The 23381-nt window shown below is 45.2% G+C and overlaps 2 protein-coding genes across 13 annotated transcripts in view; both read left to right on the forward strand.

Moving 5' to 3' along the window:
- Positions 1–13939, forward strand: part of DPY19L4 (dpy-19 like 4) — a 72231-nt gene extending 58292 nt beyond the window's left edge. For 4 of the 5 annotated variants that reach the window (XM_079984720.1, XM_079984719.1, XM_079984717.1 and 1 more), the window contains 11 exons: positions 9–140; positions 1367–1465; positions 1766–1839; positions 2906–3063; positions 4007–4133; positions 4692–4812; positions 5518–5574; positions 6205–6287; positions 7323–7455; positions 8435–8593; positions 10648–13939. In XM_079984720.1, coding sequence (XP_079840846.1) covers positions 9–140; positions 1367–1465; positions 1766–1839; positions 2906–3063; positions 4007–4133; positions 4692–4812; positions 5518–5574; positions 6205–6287; positions 7323–7455; positions 8435–8593; positions 10648–10812 — 1308 coding nt within the window. In that variant the 3' untranslated portion in view covers positions 10813–13939. Of the gene's footprint in view, positions 1–8; positions 141–1366; positions 1466–1765; positions 1840–2905; positions 3065–4006; positions 4134–4691; positions 4813–5517; positions 5575–6204; positions 6288–7322; positions 7456–8434; positions 8594–10647 lie in introns of all 5 variants that reach the window. The other variant, XM_079984718.1, reaches the window with a different exon arrangement.
- Positions 13940–14873: 934 nt separating this feature from the next.
- The window catches only part of LOC307220697 (neural-cadherin-like), a 58649-nt gene continuing 50141 nt past the window's right edge, over positions 14874–23381 (forward strand). For 6 of the 8 annotated variants that reach the window (XR_013841052.1, XM_079984701.1, XM_079984702.1 and 3 more), the window contains exon 1: positions 14879–16346. Coding sequence is in view for 7 of the 8 variants with exons in the window: in XM_079984701.1 (XP_079840827.1) it covers positions 15299–16346 (1048 nt within the window). In the remaining variant the exon portion in view is untranslated. Of the gene's footprint in view, positions 16347–23381 lie in introns of all 8 variants that reach the window. The other 2 variants (XM_079984707.1, XM_079984706.1) reach the window with 2 other exon arrangements.

Here is a 23381-nt window from a genome sequence, read left to right on the forward strand (position 1 = left end):
TTCCGCAGGTACATGAAGTGTATAAGGTCTACCTGTTTTCTCTCTTTCTGGGATACATGTTACAGTTTGAGAATCCAGCTCTGTTAGTGTCTCCACTCCTCAGCCTTGTCGCAGCGGTGCTGCTGGCAAAATACCTCCAGGTAATAACTGGGAAATCATTCGGTGGTTTTACCTCTGACTGTACTGCTGTTTCTCTCTCTCTCTCTCTCTCTCTCTCTCTCTCTCTCTCTCGCAGAGGTAGTGAATCTTTTTAAACCTGAGGTCTGTGTCCCACCATGGACAACCTTTCATGGTCGCTTTGTCATGGACGGGCTGGATACAGTGGAATGGTGGGAGGAACCAACTGGGGAACCCCCCAAGGGAAAAAAGCCCAGAGCCCAGGGATTGGTGTTGAGACAACAATGAGTGGTCAGAGGGAGAAGAGGCAGCAGACTGGGAGAAGGGTGTGTCAGAAGCTGAAGAGGTAACAGGATTTAGTGAGCAGCAAAAGCTTGTGGCAGAGAGAAGTCTAGAATCAGAAGCAAGAGAGGATGGAGGCCAAGAGGCGGAGATGTGTTAGGCTGGTGAAGAAGCCAGGATGTTTCCACCTCCAGCTGCGACAAGCTCCCCTCCCCCTTGGTTTCACAGAACCAGGAGAGGTATGAAGCGGAAGGAGCAAAGGCAGGCATGCCGGCGTAATCTCAGATGGCTTGGGAAAGACCCGGGAAAGGAGGAGACTTAGGCAGCCGTGGGAAGGCAGGGACCTTCAGAAGAGTTGCTGTGGTCATTAGGCCTGGCACTACTGAGCAACTCCTGACATCTCTGCATGTAGGGCATGAAAGGCCCAAAGTGGGTGGAGTCTGAGGCAAAAGTGGGTGGAGCAACCTAAGTAGGATGCATCCCAGCCATGAAAAGGGCAGAGTGTTCTGTAACACGACACATCTCTCAGTGCAGGCAAGCAAGGTCAGGGACACATTCCACTCAGGCAGAAGCGTTTGAGGAAAGAGTGGAGAAGGGCAGGCAAGGGCTGTGTTTTGGGAAGTAGGGGGTGGACGTGGCCTGAGTGGGTTCTGAGAGGCCTGGAGGGCTCCATTTGACCCACAGGCCTGATGTTCCCTGACTCCCTCCTCTATAAGAGCCAGTGTGGTGTAGTGGTTAAGAGCAGTAGACTCGTAATCTGGTGAACCGGGTTCGCGTCCCCGCTCCTCCACATGCAGCTGCTGGGTGACCTTGGGCCAGTCACACTTCTCTGAAGTCTCTCAGCCCCACTCACCTCACAGAGGATATCAAGTCCAAACCCCCCTTCTTCTTCTTCTTCTTCTTCTTCTTCTTCTTCTTCTTCTTCTTCTTCTTCTATAAAGTTAATACTTTCTTGTCTGTTTTTTAGATGAATACAAAAAAGGGGACGCTTCTTTCAAGGATGCTGAATGTCATTTACTTTTATTTGGTATTCACAATAACAGTGACTTTGAATTTTGTAGTGAAGGTAAGATTTATTTATTTATTTTTTAATAAATCATACAGGATAATGAAAGCATTTGTTTTTGGATGTTAGTTGCCAAGGGAAATAATAATAATCTCGAAATTCCTCTTCCTGCTGTGCTTTTTCTTTTTCTTAACCCATCTTTTGAAACTCTCAACGTGGCTAATCTTCCAGTAGAAGATGCGATGCTGCTAACTGAAAGATTGTTTATCTCTCGCGGCTGCAAATGTTTGTCAGATGTAGCAACAATCTGTTTTAAAAGTGTGGTGCTAACACACAATTTCCTTTCTGTTTGTTTTGCAGACTTTTATTCCCCATAAAGAAAATGAACATTTAATGAAAGTGCTTGAAGTAAAATTGGGTTTAAACATTACTAAGTAAGTCTGAAGTGATATTTTGTAAAATGCAAGGAGTTGTACATTACGATCACTGGAGGAGAGCATAGCGTCTATTTGAGAATCTTATCAGCTCTAACCCAGTGGCAGCTGTCCAGGATCACTAGCAGAGCTTTACACACTGAGACGGGGGGGGGGGAGTACTTGTTATTATTTGATTTTCAGTATCTTAGGGAAGGTTGATGAAAATGCCAGCCAATGTGCAGCTGTTGTGAAAGACAAATTCAGTGTTGGGAATCATTTGAAAATAAAGCTGTCGATACTGTAATGCGACCACATTTGGAAAACTGTATACTGTTCTGGTTGCTGCACTTCTAAAGAGATATTGTAGAGCTTTAAAAAGTGCAGAAAAAGGCAGTCAAAACGGGCTGGAGCAACTGGAAAGGTTACAGCATTTGGAGCTCTGTAGCTTTTTTTAAAAAAAAACACAAGGGAACGGGGACATGATAGAGGTGCGTAAAATTCTGTGTGGCACTTGGAGAAAGTGGATAGAGTTTTTTCTTCCTCTCAGGATACTAGAAGCTGGGGTAATCCAATGGAGTTGAACGATAGCTGTTCCAAACAGAAGGAAGTGCTTTTTCACACAACACAATAAGCTATGGAGTTCTCTACCATAGGATTTGGTGAACGCCAGCAATTTGGTGAACAGGTGTTTAACAGGTGTTTAGAAGAGCATATGGAGGATAAGGCCAACGTAGCTGCTGTCTGCCACCTCCAGGATCAGAGGCAGTATGGCTCTACATACCTGTTGCTGCTGCCACTTAACTGGGAGGGAGAAGGGGAGGCAGGCACAGTGGCAGGAGCACCAGATAAGATTCACGTGGTGCAAAAGCACCAGCGGAGCCATTCTGCCTAGAAAGCAGCACTGCCCTTGCTTCTGGGCTTCCCATAGACATCTGATTGGCCACCATGGGAGCAAAGTGCTGGAGCAGACAAGTCTTTGGTCTGATCCAGCAACTGGGTGATTACCTATATTAGAAAATGAAATTGATAGGGCTTATACTGACTGGCTAAGCTCATGACTGCCCCCCCCTTTTGCAATTTATAGGAACTTCACAATCAACTGGCTGCTTTGTCAAGAGTCCCTTCAGACACCATCCCAAGACTTCTTTCTGCGACTCACTCAGTCCTCACTATTGCCTTTCTACATTTTAGTGCTAATCATTTGCCTCGTGTCTGTTGGCCAGGCCACCTTCAGGAGAATTAGGTAAGGTAACTTCTCTCTGTTCTCAACCGCGTGGTCTGTAGCTTGTTTATGACCTTACGTGTTAGTTGCTGCATGTAATGGCAGCCAGTAGACCAGGAGGTACCTGAGGGGGAAGGGGACTTTGAACCAGGTTTCAGACTTGTGGGACAGGGAGAAATCATCAGCAGAGAATGAGGGTGAAGGGGAGAGGCTTGAGGTAGCCACAGACATGGATAGAGAAGGAGCAGGGACTGTGTTTTCTCTGCAATACAGTCCTAGTTCAGCTCCTCCCCCCCCCCAACTCTCAGTGCAGGAATTAAGGATTGAGAAAAGGCTAGAACAATTAAGGTGAGTCGCAGCGTAAAAATGCAATGAGGGAGGTATAAATAAAGGGGAGAGAGCACAGAACTTTAGCTTCTGCGACTGACGTGCTTATCTGACGAGTGTGCTCTGTGCTGACTCCTTGGTTACTGAGCAAAAAAGTTAATTACTGCAAGCACTGTGCCTGGTTCCGCTTACAATGGCGGACGAAAGATGGAGGGGCTTTTCTGGCAGCCTGACAGGTTGGTGAAGAGTTACAGGTGTCTCCCCCTCCTGCTGTGACAGTCTCCCAGAACCAGAAGAGGTATGAAAAGGGTGGAGGAGAGGTTGGCTTCATGCAGGCACAGTGTCTGATTGATTGCTTGGGGAAAACCCTGGAGAGGAGGGACTTTCAGTCTCGGCATCTGATCCATGGGGCAAGACTTAAGAGTTTTGGGCTGCTTTGCTCCATAGGTATGACGCTCTGCCAAATCTTTGCAGATCGTGTTCTTGCTAAAAAAAAAAGTTAACTTCAACTTGCATGGTGTGATTTAATGCAAGCTTACTTCTGACAGATGAGCATAAGGAAGAGCCCCATCTTGGGGCTTGATATGGACTGCTTAGTTGTCAACGGACTCTGTGGTTTTTCTTTGTCTTCCACATGCTGCAGTGGTGAACCAGTCAATGACACAGCGAAGCTTGAGGGCGGGAGGATTGGAGAAAGGCCAGAGGTTGTGTACCATGTACTTCACACACTTTCGCTGGGATTGCTTGCAATGATGATGGAAGGGTGAGTTTGCCTAGGTTTGTTTTCCCTGGAAGTGGCAAGGAATTACTCTTAACCTGTTTTCGTTTCTTTCTGGGTGGGGATGGAGGAACTCTTTCAGACAAAATATGTGCTTGGATCAAAATGGGCTTCAGTTGCAGAATCAGATTTTAATGCAGAATAGGGCTATCTGCACCTTAGGAAACAGAGGCAAGAAGACCCCTCGGACAACCTCGCATTGCATGATTGAATAGGATTCTTATGGGTCTGCGAGGACCATTATGTACTCCTGCACCTTCTATGAAAGCAGCTTCAAATGCCTATTTTGGATGCCTCAAACAGGCTTAGAAATGGGTTTGAGTCTAAAGAAAGCCCACACAGAAGTAGTTTGTTGGAGGACGCAGAGAAATTGCTGTAGGTTTCTTTGCAGTCTTCGACGGTGTCTTCTTGAGTTCTAGATGTTTACAAAGCTTTTCGTGAAGGCACTCGGAGATGGTAGTGGGATTGGATGCTGTTGCAATCTCCCTTGAACAATGTATGTAGCAACTCATCTCTTTATGGATTTGCGTGGTGGTTTTCTAGAATGAAGTACGTGTGGACTCCCTATGTTTGCATGATTGCTGCGTTCGGTGTCTGCTCTCCAGAGCTCTGGATGACTCTATTCAAGTGGCTCCGACTGAAGGCTGTGCATCCTATTTTGCTGGTGAGTTCCTAGTTCTAGGTAATTGTATCCATGGAGGAGCTGTGTGCATGCCTGCTCCGCCCCCAGCCTTTCCCCCACTGCATGGGGGAGAAAGCCTGAAGGGGAATGATAAGCATGTGCAGCGGAATCTGCTTTCAGTTGTCCCCAATGATCAGGAACCCTGCACACTGGCTACAGTGCCTGTTCCATGACAGTTATCTCTGGTCCTGGCATAATGTAAGTATAGGATTGCTTTGTTAAGCTGATTAACCAACAGTACAGTGGTACCTCGGTTTACGAACTTAATTCATTCCGGAAGTCCGTTCTTCCACCAAAGCATTCTTAAACCGAGGCACGCTTTCCCTACTGAGGCCTCCCGCTGCCGGTGCCCTTCCACCGTTCGCCTTCCATTCACCTTCCGGGGCAAAGTTCGCTAACTGGAACACCTACTTCCAGTTTTGTGGAGTTCGTTCACTGAATAGTTCGTTAACAGGGCTGTTCGTAGACCGAGGTACAACGGTAGTATTTAGAAGTTTTCAGTGCAATCCTGTACACGCCTACTCAAGGTAAGTCCCATTGAATCCAATGGGTCTTCCCTCCCTGCAAATGTGTGTATATTACTGCAGTCCCAACGAGTGAACTGTAGTGATAAGAAAGTATCTGTGCTTGCATTGTTGAGGACTTAGAAGAGCAAATCTTTTATGGTGTGTCTTATTGATATTTCAGGCTCTTATCCTGAGTATGGCAGTTCCAGCTATCATAGGCTTCAGCTTGTGGAAAGAGGTAAGATAATATGGTGCTCTCATTATTACTAACAGCAGTCAGCATTATGCAGTTGGAGTATTGGTTGAAGGGGTCTCGACGAGGGTGAGCAGGTAGTTCATTTTCATGCTCGTGCAGTTCTCCAAATTCTCCATATATTGCTGTGTTTTGAGATAGGCTTTTCCAACATATCTCCTTGGCCAGAAATCCACAGCTAAAATGGCAGCAGCAAAAGTGTATGGCCACTAGGTAGCACTGTGAGTCTCAAATGCAGGCTTGGTTGGTTTGCTAAAGTAAATAAATAGAAATAAAAATGAATCTAGCCCGGTGATGAGGAACTCCTAAGAAAAACGAACACTTTATATTAACCAAACATTTTATTAATAAATTGTGGATAATTTTGTTGGGAGTATTTGAGTCAAAGGGATTCCATTTTTCTTTTACTAATGCATTATGAAGAATAAAATGGATTCAATGTTTGTCCACTCTGATGGAAGCTAGCCTAATGGTGTAGCGAAGGGCTCTTGAGCATTAATGCTGCTGCAATTTGATAGTAAAGCTAGAAAGGTGGTTTTTAGTCTGCTCTCCTGCATTATTTAAAGTTCTGTAATTTGTTTTCCCACAGTTCATAGCCTTGGTGCTTCCTTTTAGTTTTTTCCTAGGATAATGGCAGAACTTTCAGAACTGCAGGAGTTTTATGACCCTGACACAGTCGGACTCATGACCTGGATCAAGTAAGCCATCCCGTTTTGTGTACTTTTTGGTGTTCCGCCTTAGCGCAGGATATTTTTTGTAACCTAAGCTGCCGTCAGTGCAGCGGTTGTTTCCCTTGCACATGCCTCTAGCCAAGCTCCATGTGGCCTTGCCACTCACCTTTTTGGGTTTGCACTCGTGTCTGTTGCCCGGTTGAAGAAACCTTGGTGAATTGAATGTGTGTGTTTTAACCCATCTAGATTGCATGTTTTGCTATTGGCAGCATTACAGCTGTGCAGGAAACCGTTCCTGTTGATTCCTCTATTGCGCAGCCTGGAGTGGTGTGATGTGTTGCGGCACCATTTATCTTTTGCCTTAGACAGCTAGATGTCTTAGACTGACCTTGCCTTCACTGCTGCATTTTGCACCAGCTGAAGTTTGCAAATACTTTTCAGAGGCAACCACACACAGAGTGCCGTAAAGGTAAAGGGACCCCTGACCATTAGGTCCAGTCGTGACCGACTCTGGGGTTGCGGCACTCATCTCGCTTTATTGGCCGAGGGAGCCGGCTTACAGCTTCCGGGTCATGTAGCCAGCATAACTAAGCCGCTTCTGGTGAACCAGAGCAGCGCACGGAAACGCCGTTTACCTTCCCGCCAGAGCGGTGCCTATTTATCTACTTGCACTTTGACGTGCTTTCGAACTACTAGGTTGGCAGGAGCAGGGGCCGAGCAACAGGAGCTCACCCCGTCGCAGGGATTTGAACCGCCGACCTTCTGATCGGCAAGTCCTAGGCTCTGTGGTTTAACCCACAGCACCACCTGCGTCCCTACAGAGTGCCTTATCATGCTCTAATCCTCATAGAACTAAAGAGTGGTGACTGTGGCTCAATACACCCTCTCTAAGAACAGGCGCCTTGAGGACTGCACTCTTAAGCTGTGGAAGAACACCCCTGGCCGTAGCTGCTATGTGGGAGCACAGCCAGGTCCCAAGAGCATTTTCAGGCTGTACTATATAATTTTATAGAATTACATAAGTGAGGACATGGTTTGTCGTCCCCCCCCCCCCCCCCACAGAAGACAGGCTCCTATTGCTGCTGTGTTTGCTGGCAGTCCGCAGCTGATGGGCACGATCAAGTTGTGCACTGGCTGGATGGTGACCAATCTGCCCCTGTATAATGAGGAGGACCTGCAAAAGAGGAATGAGAATGTGAGTCATCTTTGCTTTGTACTGTTTTTAAAGGGCTTCTCGCGTTTTGTAGTGTACTTCGAAATCTTTAGCTGGGGATAATGTTGCTGTTATTCCCATTCCATAGGCAGGAAATGGAAGCTGAAACTTGCTCATGTATTTTGAATACAAGCTGAGAAAATTAGAAAGTTAAGTTCACTGAAATCAACAGAAATTTAAACTCCACACTGTATTATTGTTGCTGATGATTCTTCCAAGTGGAAATAAAAACCATTTAACTCAGTGGGGTCTGGTGTAGGTCTGTGTAGGATTCAGGAGTAAAACTCACTGATTTTTAAAGGTAAAGGTAAAGGTACCCCTGCCCGTACGGGCCAGTCTTGACAGACTCTGGGGTTGTGCGCCCATCTCACTTAAGAGGCCAGGGGCCAGCGCTGTCCGGAGACACTTCCGGGTCACGTGGCCAGCGTGACATCGCTGCTCTGGCGAGCCAGAGCCGCACACGGAAACGCCGTTTACCTTCCCGCTGGTAAGCGGTCCCTATTTATCTACTTGCACCCGGAGGTGCTTTCGAACTGCTAGGTTGGCAGGCGCTGGGACCGAGCAGCGGGAGCGCACCCCGCCGCAGGGATTCAAACCGCCGACCTTTCGATCGGCAAGTCCTAGGCGCTGAGGCTTTAACCTTTAGCGCCACCTGCGTCCCAATCACTGATTTTTACCATGTGCCTAATTTACACTCGATTGCACTCTTTGTTTCCTGGCCTTAGTGGCTCTGACCCAAATATCTTTGTGGAGTTCAGTCTATATTTTTTTGCCTCTAGTTCCAATGTGGAAGTTGATCAGCCGTTTCACCCCTATAGAGAAGGATTCTTGAGGGCGACTGCTTTTGTTTGACACATGATGAAAAGTCTTGTTTAAAATTCTTGCATTAGAATTGTATTCCCCCCTCCAATAATTAATGAATAAGGTTTTTAAATTTCGATTGCACATTTGAATCCTACAGATTTTTCAGATCTATTCCAAAAGATCAGCTGAAGATATTTACAAGATACTCACGTCATACAAAGCCACCTATTTGGTTATAGAGGATTCCATTTGCAATGAGGTGGGGCCTGTGAGGGGATGCCGGGTCAAAGACTTACTGGATATTGCCAACGGCCATGTAAGTAGCACCTTGAGCTTCTGTCAAAATTCTTTTGCAAGTTTCCTTTTAGAAGGTACAAAGTTTCCTGGAGGGCTTTATACTACATTCAGTTTAAGTGTTTAATGGGTAGGCAAACTAAGGCCCAGGGGCCGGATCTGGCCCAATCGCTTTCTAAATCCGGCCCACGGACGGTCCGGAAATCAGCATGTTTTTACATAAGTAGAATATGCCCTTTTATTTAAAATGCATCACTGGGTTATTTGTGGGGCATAGAAATTCATTCATCCCCCCCCCCAAAAAAAATAGTCTGGCCCCCCACAAGGTCTGAGGGACAGTGTACTGGCCCCCTGCTGAAAAAGTTTGCTGACAGCGTTTGCTTGCTTGTTAGAAGGAAGTCCCACTGTATTCAATATTACTGACTTACAAATGTGTCCATAGGATTTCAGCCTGTTTCTTCACTTACACAAGTGCCTAATTTCCATAGGGGTAACTCTGTTAGTCTCTTGCAGCAAAAACACGAGCTAAAGACTAACCAGTTCATAATGGAAAAGATTTCATGAGTCTGCTGGACATCAGACTTGTTAAGTGTTAGGAAAATGAAACGTCAGAGGGAGACTGTGAAATTGCAGAATTAAAATTCATTCAGTGCTATTACTTGGGGACTAAATTGGCACAATGTATTTATGTCACACTTTGTGGGTTAATCGGATTACCCATGCCAGAGTGTCTGTTATCTTCAACACAACTACTTTTCGTTTAACGGCCACTGATAAGAATGTAATTATAACAACCTGTACTTTTATGTATTTCATTTCTTTCTGACTTCACTCATTACACCCTCAAACCATGTTTATACACCTAGAGTTTCCTGCCACAAAATGTGTTGCTGGCCACTGCTGTAGGTTGCTTTAGAAGGGAATTAGACAAATTCGGGGAAGATGGGTTTATCAACATCTAATAGCCACAGGGATGTGGTTCAACAAAGCAGAGCTATTGGCCTCATGTCCTACTTATAGGTTTTCCAGAAGTCTGATGGATCTTTGGTCTGATCTGTCATGACTCTTTTTCTGTAGGTATGGAGTAGCTATTTGACCATCACAACAGCATTCACGGAGTACAAGGGCCTCAAAGGCAGTGGTCAAGAACCACCTTGCCTGGGCTGTTGTGGTTCAAAGAGCCAGTGTGGTGTAGTGGTTAAGAGTGGTAGTCTCGTAATCTGGGGAACCGGGTTCGATTCCCCGCTCCTCCACATGCAGCTGCTGGGTGACCTTGGGCCAGTCACACTTCTTTGAAGTCTCTCAACCCCACTCACCTCACAGAGTGTTTGTTGTGGGGGAGGAAGGGAAAGGAGATTGTTAGCCGCTTTGAGACTCCTTAAAGGGAGTGAAAGGTGGGATATCAAATCCAAACTCTTCTTCTTCTTCAATAATTTGTGAGGAAGGGGTGTGCACAAACTTCTATTTCTGATTTCTGTCTTTCATGCTTTATCAATTAGAAACCGATTATGTCTCCAAAGCCATGCACATGGGTCCAATCTCATGCTGATCAACTCAAATCTTTTTTTTTTTATAGGTTAGACTGAGTCAGAGATGTTTTTTAAATGCACACTCTTTTTGTTCATTTCTTCCTTATCCAGATTAATGATAAAATATATTTCGCTTGTTGCTACTGCAGGACTGGGTAACTTCATTCAGTGCTAATAATCCCTTCAGGCAGAATATGGTTATTTGAATATTATTCATCACAGAATAATTGAGTTGGAAGGGTCATCTAGTCCAACCCCCTCCAATGCAGGAATCTCAACTAGGTCATACATGACACAGGTAGCTTGCATTGAATTTTCTCACATGGGATAATAGATTCCGTGCTGTTAACGAGTGGCTCCTACATTCTACAATATACTTTTAGAAAGAATTGTTGCTCTAACAAATGAAATGTTCCTCTCTCCCTTTCTCCAGTGCAGCTAGACTAGTGTTGTTGACAGTTTCTCGGATCGTGAAATTAAAAATCAGTTAATGTCAGTCCTTTGTATGCACTGAATTAATATACACATTTTCCTTGTTTCTCCCCAGGTGTATTATGAAGAAAACGACAGCTATGGCTACTCTAAATATGGACGGTTTTGTCAGGAGATCAAAATGAACTATTCTCCGTACGTGAACTACTTCACTCGAGTATACTGGAACAGATCCTATTACGTATACAAAATCAACACTGTGATATCCTTCCAGTCCTGAGATGCCATTTTGAAGACTGACTTGAGTTGGCAGAATTCCTAAATGGGAAGAGGTCATTTATGAACATACTTTTTTATATCCCATATACAGTATAAACACACACACACACACACACACACACACACACACACACACACCTTGAGAACATGCAAAACGGTACCTGACTGGAATACTGCAGACAGACTACAGAACAGCGAAAGCGAGAGATGCTGCAAGGCCATGCGAGTAGAATATGGACTGTCTTCCATATTTTAAAATACCTCTACCCAGCTTTTCCAGTTTTAACCTTATTTTAATGTGCATTGATTTTCCCCCCCATTGTTTATAGCAACTGCTGCCTTTAAGTAGTTTTATTTACTTGGTTAAATATAAAAAAAGGAACATGTAAACCTTCTGGGCATGATCCTGAAGCTATGCATATTTATCTGGGGTTGTGGGAGGATATTCAGTCCTTTTTGGAGCTGCAGGTTCCCACCAAAATTTTTTAATGAATGGAAGTGGAGCAGGAGGGTTTGGAGATTGCTGGAAATTATTCGGGTTGGGTGGGGTATGAGTTGTATACAGGGTATTGCTTGGCTGAGATTGATTCTTGTTAATCATGGTTGGTAGCTATGATCTGCTTTCTGGCAGATCTGTCATTGATCTTCAATGGGGCACAATTTTATCCTACATTTGTTGAAAGACTATATCCTAAGAAGGTAGCACACAGTGGACTACACGTCTTTAAAAAAGAAATCAGTGTCCCAAATAAGAGTTTACTCTTAATATGTACAATTTTCTTTGAAATGTGTAGATGTGTTTTAGGAATATACATCCAATATTATGATGGAGACCTTCTAATTGTTTCAAATATACAATTTAGTCCCTAAACAAGAGAGGGCTTGGAGAGGTTTGACTTAACTATTTTGCAGAACTGTGCGTCTGCTTAAATATGATGGATGGGGTTAATCACTTTGATCTGGTTTTATAGCCTTGTTAAAAGTTATTTCTCGAATTGGATTTTAAAAACCACACACTGAAGACCAAGCTGATAACTTTGGGTTGAGTTGTTTAAAAAAATTTAAATATTGTTATGGGACCTTAGCAATTTCTCTTCATGTATTTATGCTGTTCTTGGTAATCTTCTTTACTTTTCTGTGTGTCCCCTCCCCCCATCCCTCTGAGTTTGATATTTATGGTCTTTCAAAAACAACAACCCTGAAGAGTTTTGTTTTTTAAAAGTGTAAGCTGTGAGAGCATTCCTTCTGTGCTTCACGGAAAGCCTTCTATCCACTGACTAGAACTGAAATTCCAGATGTTGGCATTTTCATTCAAGGTACACAAACATGAGAATAACCAGGCAAAGCAGATTTAGTATGTGTATATTTTATTACACACGTCATGTGTGGTGCTCATTGCTGCCTATTTTATGCAGGACCAACAACTTGGTTGTAATATTTTGAAGAGGAATTCATTATGAAGAATTCCAGCTCATAGAACTTAAAATCATATTGGTGTTATGATTTCTGAGAGGGTATATATTGTACTGCTGAGTGATTGGATGTAAAATGCCTTATGACAGTAGCCTTGAGATTCATTCACTTCGACAATGTCTGTATCCGTGAGGTTTTGTTTTAATGCCGCAGTCATTCTCTGTGTTCCTTTACAAATGCAATTATGCCTCTACATTGGAAAAAAAAATCTGATGCTGCACTAAATTGCATCAGACGCACTTACCTTGAATTTACTGCAAGGGAATTTACGTTTCAATACTGTTTTGTACTGACTGAAGGGCTGCCCGTTTTGACATGTTTCCGGCATCAAATACTCCACCTCCCTTCACCAGGCACTGCCGTGGCGTAATCACCTTTGATTTCTATGAGGCTTCCATGGAAATAGATGCATGTCATGCAGTAACATCAATATGTCTGGCCAGCTCTAATACAATATCATTAATGGAGGTAAACCAGCAACCTCTATGGTAGTCTCTAATGTTCATGAATTCCACTCCTAACTATTGCACTTCTGCGCTGGCTGAATCACTTCAGCCCTAACAGTCTTGCTCAAAATGCAGTTATATCTCCGCTTCTGAAACGGGCTCCTTTTGAGTATTTACTCTAGTGCTGAGTAACTTTGAGCTTGTCCACACAGTTGAAGATGAGCTTGTTTTCCAGCCTGAAATTTTGTTTTATATGTTGTTTTGAGCATACAGCGCAAACACGCCCTTACCCCTGATTTTTAAGTTGTGATGTTGCTTACCCATATCCCATTCCTCATGCTTGAAGAGAAATGAAATCCGATAGCTCTTAAGTTCCAGAAACTTACTACAGCAACAAGGGGTGGAAAGTGCCGCTCTGTTAACAGAGATGGAGGTACTCTACCTGGAAGTCCCCTGCATGCCTGTAGAGAAGAGGGAAACAGGACACGGTGGGAACAAGCATGTATTCCTCCCCACAGTAGCCAATGGGAAGGTAGAGGGAAAAAGCTACCCCTTGCCCTGTCCATGGCACAATCTCAGGACAATGGATGAGGACAGCTGCTATTCTCCCTGCCGCAAATATGCAGTAGGATTGCCCTGTTTTGTAAGCTTTCTCTGTGAGTTGTGGGACCTTTTGAAATCAGATTTGCAGCTGTGGAAGGAAGAGGTGGTGGCTCTCATGGCCTCTGGTTAGATAAAACCTTCACAAACCGTGATAGTGCTTTTTCCCCATAGAGAAAAAAGTAGCAAAAAAAGTAAAACTGCAAATCTAATGTTGGTTATTGGACTAGCTGTTGAATAGCCAGAAGTGGGAGGTAAATGAGGTCTTTTTATTTTTATTAGTTGTGCAAAATGCAGCATTTTCCTAACATTCCCTGAAGACTTTGAAGGTGGTATTTAGAAAGCTTAAACAAAAAAAATTCCTTCCAGTAGCACCTTAAAGACCAACTAAGTTAGTTCTTGGTATGAGCTTTCGTGTGCATGCACAAGCATCACTCTAATTAAGTGCTTTTCGGGCATAACCTGTTATGGTTCTAATGAATGGAGAAATAACTAGTCCTTTAAAAAAGAAAAGCATTCAAACCTCTTGCTGTCGATGTTGCAGTCCAGTTGGAACATGTGCCTTGTTAACCTTTTTTTTTATTAAAGAAACAAACTCTAACCTCTGCACATTTTGTTGATTCTTTTTATGTCTAAAATCCACAGTTGAATTTCAGTAGGGACAAATGTCGGGTTCTACACTTAGGCAAGAAGAACTAGCTGCACAAATATAAGATGGGGGACACCTGGATTGCCGGTAGTATAAGTGAAAAGGACCCTAGGGGTCTTAGTAGACCACAAGCTTAACGTAACAGTGTGATGCAGCAGCAAAAAAAGCTGCCGCTATTCTAGACTGCATCAACTGGAGTATAGTGTCCTAATCAAGGGATGTAATAGTAGCACTCTATTCTGCCTCGGTCAGACCACACCTGGAGTACTGTGTCCAGTTCTGGGCACCACAATTCAAGAAGGATATTGACAAACTAGAATGTGGCAGAGGAGGGCAGCCAAGATGATTAAGGGTCTGGAAACCAAGCCTTAGAGGGAATAGTTGAGGGAACTGGGTATGCTTAGCCTGGAAAAGAGGATACTGAGAGAAGATATGATAGCCTTCTTCAAGTATCTAAAGGGCTGTCACGTGGAGGAAGCATGTTTTCTCCTGCTCCAGAGGGTAGGACTGGAAACAACAGATTAATTTACAAGAAAGGAGATTCCGACTAAACATCAGGAAGAACTTTCTGACAATAAGAGCTGTTTGACAGTGGAATGGACTCCCATGAAAGGTGATTGACTCTCCTTCCAGGAAGGTACATATTCTGGTTGATGCAGCCTGAGCCATAACCTGAGACTTCTGCATTGAAGGTGCTGATGCGCTTTTCGCTTCAAGCCCATAGCTGTCAACTTTCAGATTTGAAAATAAGGGATCAGCAGCCTCGAAAATAAGGGATATCTAACAATCCGGGATAGCAGCGGGAAACGGCGCTGGAATAAGAGAATTTCTCGCAAAAAAGGGAAGGTTGACAGCTATGTTCAAGCCCCTCTTGGTTCTAGGAGAAAGCGGCGCGGGGGAAGGTGGCCTACGGACCCGTCTCTTGGCTGAACTTTCTCCTCTTCTGCGACATCTGGCGCGCTTTCCCCTGTCTCAAGTCTGCCCTGACTCTTCCTCCCGCCTTGCGGGCGGCATCACCCCCCCCCCAAAATCACTGGTCATCGCTTCTGCGAGAGTGACCTTACGCACAGAATCTGCAAACACGTATCTGTTTGGAGAAAGCGCGGGCCGTTTTATCACACCATCGACCCACACGGAACAAGTTTCTAGGCAAACGCGCTCCTCCTCCGCTCATCCAATGGGCGGCTCTTGCGCGGAGGGCGGCGCGTCCGTCCCGTCCATCCCTCCACGTGGAGTCGGCGGTGCTGGCGCGCAGTCTCGGGCTGCTGGAGAACTTGCCCCGTCTCCGGGAATCGCTCGGCGCCGCACCGAGGGGGAGAATGAGGGACTCGCCGGCCGGGGCCCGCCGATGGCTCCTCTTCCTCTGGCTGGCGGCCGGCTCGGGCGGCTCCCCGGGCCGCTGGCCCGCCTCGCCGCGCGCGCTCTGCTTCTATGGGCAGGTGCCCGAGAACAGCCCTCCGGGGACGCGGGTGCAAGGGCTGCGGGTGCCGCTGCGGAGGCTGCTGCCGCGGGCGCCGACTCCGGGAGCCGCCTGGGCCCTGGAGGGCGACGGCGCCTCGCACTTCGCCCTGCAGCTGCTCCCGCCCGGGGCTCCCCGTCGGCGGCCGGCGCTGCTGCTGCTTTTGCGCACGGCCGAGCGCTTGGACCGGGAGGCGCGTCCGCGCTACAGCCTGTCGCTGACGGGCCCCTCGAGGGCGGCGCTGCTGCTCCGGCTGCGGGTGCTGGACCGCAACGACCACCGGCCTCGCTTCCCGCCGGGCCCCGCGCCGCCCCTCGAGGTGGACGAGCTGGCGCCGCTGGGCTCCGAGGTGGCGCGCCTGCGCGCCCTGGACGCCGACGAAGGCGCCAACGCGCGCCTCACCTACGGCTCGTGGCCCGGCGCCTCCGAGCCGGGCCGCCGCCTCTTCGTGGTGCCGCGCAGCGGGCAGGTGCTCACCGTGGGCTCCCTGCTGGGCCTGCGCCGCCTCAGCCTCTGGGTCTCGGCCCAGGACCACGGGCTGCCCCGGCCCTTGCGCAGCCCCGCCAGGCGCCTGGAGCTGGCCGTCAGGAAGAGGACGACGACGACGGCCGCGGTCCAAGGCGCTGCTCCGTCGCCGCGCAAGGCTCGCGCCCTGGCCGCCTCCTCCAGCCCCAGCTACAAAGTCCGCGTCCCCGTCGGGGCGCCTGCGGGGGAGCTCATCTTCACCGTCCCGGACACCCGCTACCAGGAGGCCGGCGGCAGCTGGTTCGAGATGGTCTCTCCGGCCGCGGCGGGGGCTTTCCCGGTGGAGCTGGACAGGGGCTCCGGCCGACTGTCCCTCGTCCGGCAGCTGGAGAGGGGAGGCCGGACGGAGGTGGTGGTCAAGGTGCATCGGATAGACGGGCAAGGTGAGGCTGCCTCACAGGTGGGAAGCCTGCTAAGTCGTGGGGGTCTCTGAGCAGGTGCGGAGCCGATGCAGTGACATCTTAGGGGTTTTAATAAAAACAACAGGTATAATAAGCCAGTCCTTGTACTCAAAGTATACCTTTTGGGGTTGTCCACACAGAAATTTAAGGTAAACGTCACAGCGATGCAATAAGATTGAGAATAATGAAACCATCTAACTATCTAAATGCAGCATATTCTAAAATGCTTGGGCTTGATGCTGAAGGGAACACAGTGTTAAGTGCCAGATGTGTGTTGTGTGGTAAATTGTCCCATGTGGAGCCGGTCAGAGAACTGCTTTGCCACTAAGGCTGTTCCAGTTGCATAAGCAGCCCAAATGATTTCTTGGGATAGCAATGTTTTTGTGGTGCTGTGGGAACAACACTGAAGCAGCATGTAGACTGAAAGATTGGTGCCTTCATTCATGTGATTATTTCAAAAAGGATGCTGGAGTTCACAGGCTCATTCCCTTTTTAATTATTTTGATTTAAAGCATATATTGACTTGTGTGGGGGATTGCATACCTTAGAAATGCATCAAGTCTGTAAATAAACCTACTGAGCAGAAATTCTGCCTCCTAATTCTTCAGACTTGTGATACAGCTACTCTCCATAGATGAGACTTGTGTAATGCTTCAAAGTACACATCGTGCTCAAGTGTTTGTAATTTTGCTCAGCCTTTTTCTCAAATGAAAATGGTCACAGGTCTGGTGGATGGGAAGGAGGTGATTCACTCTTTATCCTTGGGCCATTTCTCCTGATGGGAAAAGTACACAATCCTTTCATGTTTTCCCTTTGGGGAGAAAAAGGACATGGGAGAGCAATATTTGATTAGAAAAATGGTTTGAGAGGCTCTTCCACCTCCCTCATTTCTTTGTTTGAGATTGCAGCCTCCAGATTGCTGCTTCTTATTTTAAAAGAAAAAAGTCAGGACAGGTAAACACAATGTCACGCTGTTTGATCCCAGGTGGCAGACGTTTTGATTTTTCTTCAACTTTGTATTTTATAGTTTAGCTGTGTGAGTTCATCATTTGTAAAGATTTCAGCAGTTTGGCGCAGAATATTGAGTTATGGTGCAAACATTCACAAGCAAACAAGACATGCTGAAGCACATTTCAAGCTGTACATCCTATTATCCTTGGCAAACTGTGTGTGGACTAAGGGATCCTTCCTAACCAGTGTGAAAATGGTTGCTTGTTTGCACAAAACTACAGTTATTTCAAATATGCTGTTTGCTTTTGAATAAATGCAGCTTCCTTTCTAAAGAGAGACGTCATTAAACAGGTGCAGCCGCAATATCAGAAAGTGCAGTATTGATATTCATTGTTTACATTCCTTGATTGCAACCCCCCCACCCCACCAGTGAAAGCATAGTAATTCAGCCTCTTGAGAATCTTGTTTCTTTTTTTCTGGAAAAAAATTAAGTTTCTAGTCTTCAAAACTTCTAAGATGGAACTGACTGTAGTGGAGCAAGTCCCTTTATTATCACTAACCAAAATGTCACAAAAAGCGCACAAGCTCTTTGAGTCCAGCAAAACTCTTTATCATGCTGGATATTAAGCAAAATGGGAAGGACGGGGAGCGGTGATAAGAGAGCTTGTTTGATTTTGAAGCCATGGTGTCTGGATTTTCAGTAGTACACCTTCCTTCTCTAAGTAGAGGCAAGTGCCCATATCAGGGATAGCAAATTTTCTGCCCTCCAGATGTTACTGAACTACAACTTGCCCGTTGACTGTGCTGTCTGGGGCGCCTGGGATTTACTCTTGTTATCTACATGCAGGTGGTACTGTCATAGAGATTGAACATATTTAGATACACTTTGTATATGTGTTCTAAAGCTTCCTCTTTGTTTCCCATCCCTGGACTTCAGTGTAAGTTGAGGTTTCACACTCACAAGGGCTAACAACACATTTATTTATTTTTGGTCATATGAAGAAGCCAGATGTGTTCTCAAGCTGCTAACCTTGTGCCTGTTGCAGCAGGGATGGGTAGCCTGTAGCTCTCCAGATATAGCAGGGTCAATGGCTAGGGATAATGGGAGTTGTATCTGGAGGGCCACACTGAGCTGTGGAGCCTCTCCAAGTGGCTTAGTTTCCATCTCATATGACTCTTTCCATTGACGTAATCTAGACAGTGTCTTAGTGCAGGTTTGATGCAACAACATCCAGATCTTTCCCATGCTTACAGTGTACATTTCTGTTTGCAAATGTCATGGATGAGAACATGGTAACAGAGGTCAGGCCATTTCTCCATCTGGCCCAGTATTGTCCTCTCTGGCATCAGAGTCACAGGCAGATGCTCTTTCCCACCAGCTGCTACTTGATCTCAGGGGCTGAACCTGGGACCTTCTCCATTCAAAACAGCAACAGAGAACCTCTGGCTCTCCAGGTGTTCCTAGGTTCCAATTCTTACTAGACCCAACCACCATGGCCAACGATCGTAGATGATTGCAGTTGTGATCCAAGAGGGTGACAGGATCCTCACTTCCTATTGTAAACCGCATGCTCTACTACATCCCTTGAATATTTTAAATAGCTATTTTTAACTGTGCTTATGGATGATTTTAGGGACGCGGGTGGCGCTGTGGGTTAAACCACAGACCCTAGGACTGCTAATCAGAAGGTTGGTGGTTTGGGTCCCCGCAACGGGGTGAGCTCCTGTTGCTCGGTCCCTGCTCCTGCCAACCTGGCAGTTTGAAAGCACGTCAAAGTGCAAGTAGATAAATAGGTACCACTCTGGCAGGAAGGTAAACGGCGTTTCCGTGCGCTGCTCTGGTTTGTCAGAAGTGGCTTAGTCATGCTGGCCACATGATCCAGAAGCTGTACGCCGGCTCCTTCGGCCAATAAAGTGAGATGAGCGTCGCAACCCCAGAGTCGGCCACGACTGGACCTAATGGTCAGGGGTCCCTTTACCTTTACCTATGGACGATTTTACTGTTTGGTTCTTTTTGCAAACAGCTTTGAGTTTTTCTTCCTACAACCAAGTGGTGTCTAAATTTTATGAAATGTATAAATAATAAGATATTGAGCTGCGCTTCGCCTCCGTGCCAGCCCCTCAAACGATTTAGTCCCATCCACCTCCACTGCATTAAAAGTCCAGACAAGGGTTTTTGTGCAGGCTTGATCTAGGTTATTAAGTTAAAAGCAGGCAAACCGATGAAAGGTATTGCTGTGTTAACTTGTGAAGCCAACTGCACAACCAGCGTGCTGCTCTTCTGCATTGTTGTTCTTTAAAAAGAGCTTATTATGATCTCTGCCATGATCCTCTTTGCAAAGCTGTGTTCTGCTTCATCCTGTGCCCAATAACAATATCGACAAGACAAAACGCCTCGGGGTGGAAATAATTCCAGTGATCATGTAGGACAAGGTCATAGCCGCACTTCCTTTAGAGCAGCTGTTCAAAATTAAATTACATTTGGAAATCTTCAAAATAAAACATGCTGGAAAAATGTCTGTGGGGTTGCTTATAACTGTTAAGCAGTTCCGGTAACTATTACGTTTTACAATGCACTCGGAAGAATTGGCAAAAACCAACCCATTGGTGGCTCTTGCGATGGTGCAATACTGTGGAAGTCCAAGCTTGACCCATATGTATTTCATGACTGCATGGAGCAAACAGCCCTTTACCAACATCCATTATGTGGACTATAAAGATGAGGAAGGAAATGTAAAGAGAATTCTGTAATTTTTTTAGTGCCGTTCATTTGAGTAGGATTACACTTAAACAGACAGTACAAAGTTGCCCTGTGTGGTTGTTACTTATTTATTAGACTTCTTGATCCCTCGCTACCCAGAGGTCTCCGAACGATTCACAGCACATTTAAAAACAAAGTATAAATAAGCTATATAATGAAAATGGAATAAAGCAACTCCCATAATAACCACATGTTGAGGAAATTATCTCTCAACTTCAATTTCCTACCTATAAAATGGAAATACACCTAGTGCATAGAATTCTTTAAGGATAAACTAGTTCAGGCAATGTTATTGCCCACCATGGATATTACGAAAAAGTAGGTTTGATGCTTTGCTGTCTCCGGTTTCGTTATTTTGTGTGCTATTCTCATAGTCTTTTAAGGTTTGTGTACATTGCTCTGTCATCTCAGAACACCCCCAGTCATGAATGGGCATAAACTTTCTATGCCTCCTTGTCCCTGGGAGTCTAATTTAGTCTGTGGGGGTCCCAATTAGCAAAGTAAACAGATAATTACAAAAGCCAATTTAATCTCCAAATTAGTCTAAATTTTTAAAGATAGGAAAATACAAAATCCATTAAATTCCCAGGACTGCTTCTTTGTACTGGTCGTTATTGCTTTCCTTTTCTTCCAGAATAAATCCATCCTTTGTGTCCTTTCCCTTGATCTTGCTGAGGCTCTTGGTGTCTGCCCTACTTGAGAGACAAAGTGACCATAAGCTGCATATTGAACCCTGCCGCAGGTTTATGAAAGCAAAGAAAAGCACCTTTTGTGAGCGTTTGAGAGGAGTTCCAAGGGTTCCCATCTCCTTATTTCTTAGCAAAATGGAAAGGCTAAAAGAGCAGGGTGTAAAAAAGGGAAAAAAGCTATATGTTCTGTATTTCTGAAGGGTGGCTGCTGACTGTCCTTTAACACTCTGTATAACAAATCAACTCATATTATGTGTAACATTTATCATAGAGCCTATAACAGATGTTCTCTGAGTGTTAAAAGTGTGTATTCTAAGAAATGCACTTTTCAGATAGACAAAAATAGTAAATACCATGACCACCATCAAAGACAGAGTTAAGTGCAATGAAAACCGATTTGAATTAAAATGGAACTAAATTAAAAATGGTCCGCATTCTGTCAGAGGAATTTAATTTTCATCAGTTCACCCAGAAGTTACAGGAACGACTTCAGAGATATTTTTGAACTATTTCAGTGAATTGTTCCAAGTACTGGCAGTACCTCACATGATGAAGGAAATATATGTCTCTTCTTTAAGCAGCTTACATTTATTCTTGATTTGTATACTTTTGGAATAAGTTGGTGGGATGAAGGTGTAGCAGCAGTGGTTTGCATTCAGTTTTCAACACTTATTTTGGGCTGAGTAAACTTGCCCAGACCAGGCCCGTGTGGTTTAGGTAGGTAGTAATACCCCACCCCCCTGCACTCTTCGGTATCAGTTTGGCTTAAACATCCTGCTGATTTTGTGTCTTGCCAGATCGCTGTCTTGTGGTGACAGATCGGTATTGACAAATGGCTTGGCTGTAACATCAAGCTGTTTATTTCAACGGAACAAAACGTTGTGTGGTCATATTGATTCAGCACTAGCTGAATGCTTTCGTATTTCTGATCTTTCTTTTTTTTGTAGGCGGGGGCTTGGTTGAAAATCAGGAGCCAGGGAGGCACATTTCGTAGTCTGTAAAATGCTTGTCTGATGTAGCACTGATGTTAAGTATTTGGGTACTTCTGGATTTTTGGCTAATAGTATGTAACATTCTAAATGCAAGAAGGTAATTTGGTTGGCTTTTGTTCCATTTGAAAAGCATGTCTGGAGCACAAACCACAGGAATTGTTTCTTCACCAAAAGCCCCGTCAACACAATCATCAAAGTTGGCAGCATTGTGTAAGTAGCCAGCCAGAGTTAGAAACTCAGCTATATAAGCTAGACTCCTTAAACCAGGGTTACAGTCACCAAAATGGAATGCCTAGTTGCCATTTCAGGGCCAGACAGCTTTGAAAGTCATATTTTTCAGTACGACTTTTTGGTTCCTGAAATTCATTCTGACCATGCAGATAAAATATAATGGATAGAATTCTCCAGCATGTGTTGCTAGTGCGTGAAAACAGTCAAGATCCAAGGCGTGGCACCTCCAGATGGTGAAGACATCAGGTGCTATCCTGGTGCCTGGGCATCTTCACTTGGTCGCAAGTGGCCGATAGCCAGGTGCAAAGTGCACCTGGTGCCTGGCGAATTTTGAACGATGTAGCCAGCCGCCAGTAAAGTATGGAAACCAAACTTGTGCGAGTGCATCTGGAATTATTAAAAGCCATTGTCAAGCAAAGGTGGTTGTCTCTTTCTAAGTGGCTTTAGTTAATCAAGTCAACCTCAGTAAGGCCTCTTTTTAATCAAGTAAGTTAAATCTCTTAGCCTCAGTTTTCTTTTACAGATAGGTAGCCGTGTTGGTCTGCCATAGTCAAAACAAAATAAAAAAAATCCTTCCAGTAGCACCTTAAAGACCAACTAAGTTAGTTCTTGGTATGAGCTTTTGTGTGCATGCACACTTCTTCAGATATGTATCTGAAGAGGTGTGCATGCACACAAAAGCTCATACCAAGAACTAACCTCAGTTTTCTTGTCAGTGTTAAGTTGTGGGTTGACATAGCAGACGACACAGCGATTTCTCCAAAGCAGCTCTTTATTTTGTAAGTTGGAACAGAACTAACTGAGGAGCTCAGTCAGCCTGCTTATATAGAGCTACAGAACAATTGTAACTGTTGCAACATTCTAAAACTATCCAATCACTGAACGTCACTTTTCGATCCTTCATTTGCATACAAAACTATTCAATCGCTGAACGTCACTTTTCGATCCTTCATTTGCATAACTATCTACAGTATCCCCCTGCTGGCCCAGGGTGAGAACTTCAGTACATAACAGTTAGTGCCTATAAAACAGTGCTTTTCATGTAATTATAATACTCCTTTGTTCAGTTTTGGATACAAAGATGCAGTGGTCTCTCATTGGGGCTCCATCCAGACCCAAACCTGCTTGGCATTAGCAAGATGGCCAACAGCTCCCATCATGTCTGATTGTTGGCCATGTTAGCCAAAGACCATTATCCATTGCAAGATGGTTTTGAAGGTGAATTATATTTATTTATTTCATAAAATTTACATACCGCTTGATTGTAAAAACAAAGCAGAACACCCCAGATGGGTTTACACAAAAAAGAGGGTTTAAAGGAGGGCTGCAAGGCATTTGAGATGCTGACAATGCTACAGAAAACTGGTGAAGCTCCAGTTCTTTGTGCCGAATC

Source organism: Podarcis cretensis (assembly GCF_951804945.1).
Source record: "Podarcis cretensis genome assembly, chromosome: 7".
NCBI classification, from domain to species: domain Eukaryota; kingdom Metazoa; phylum Chordata; class Lepidosauria; order Squamata; family Lacertidae; genus Podarcis; species Podarcis cretensis.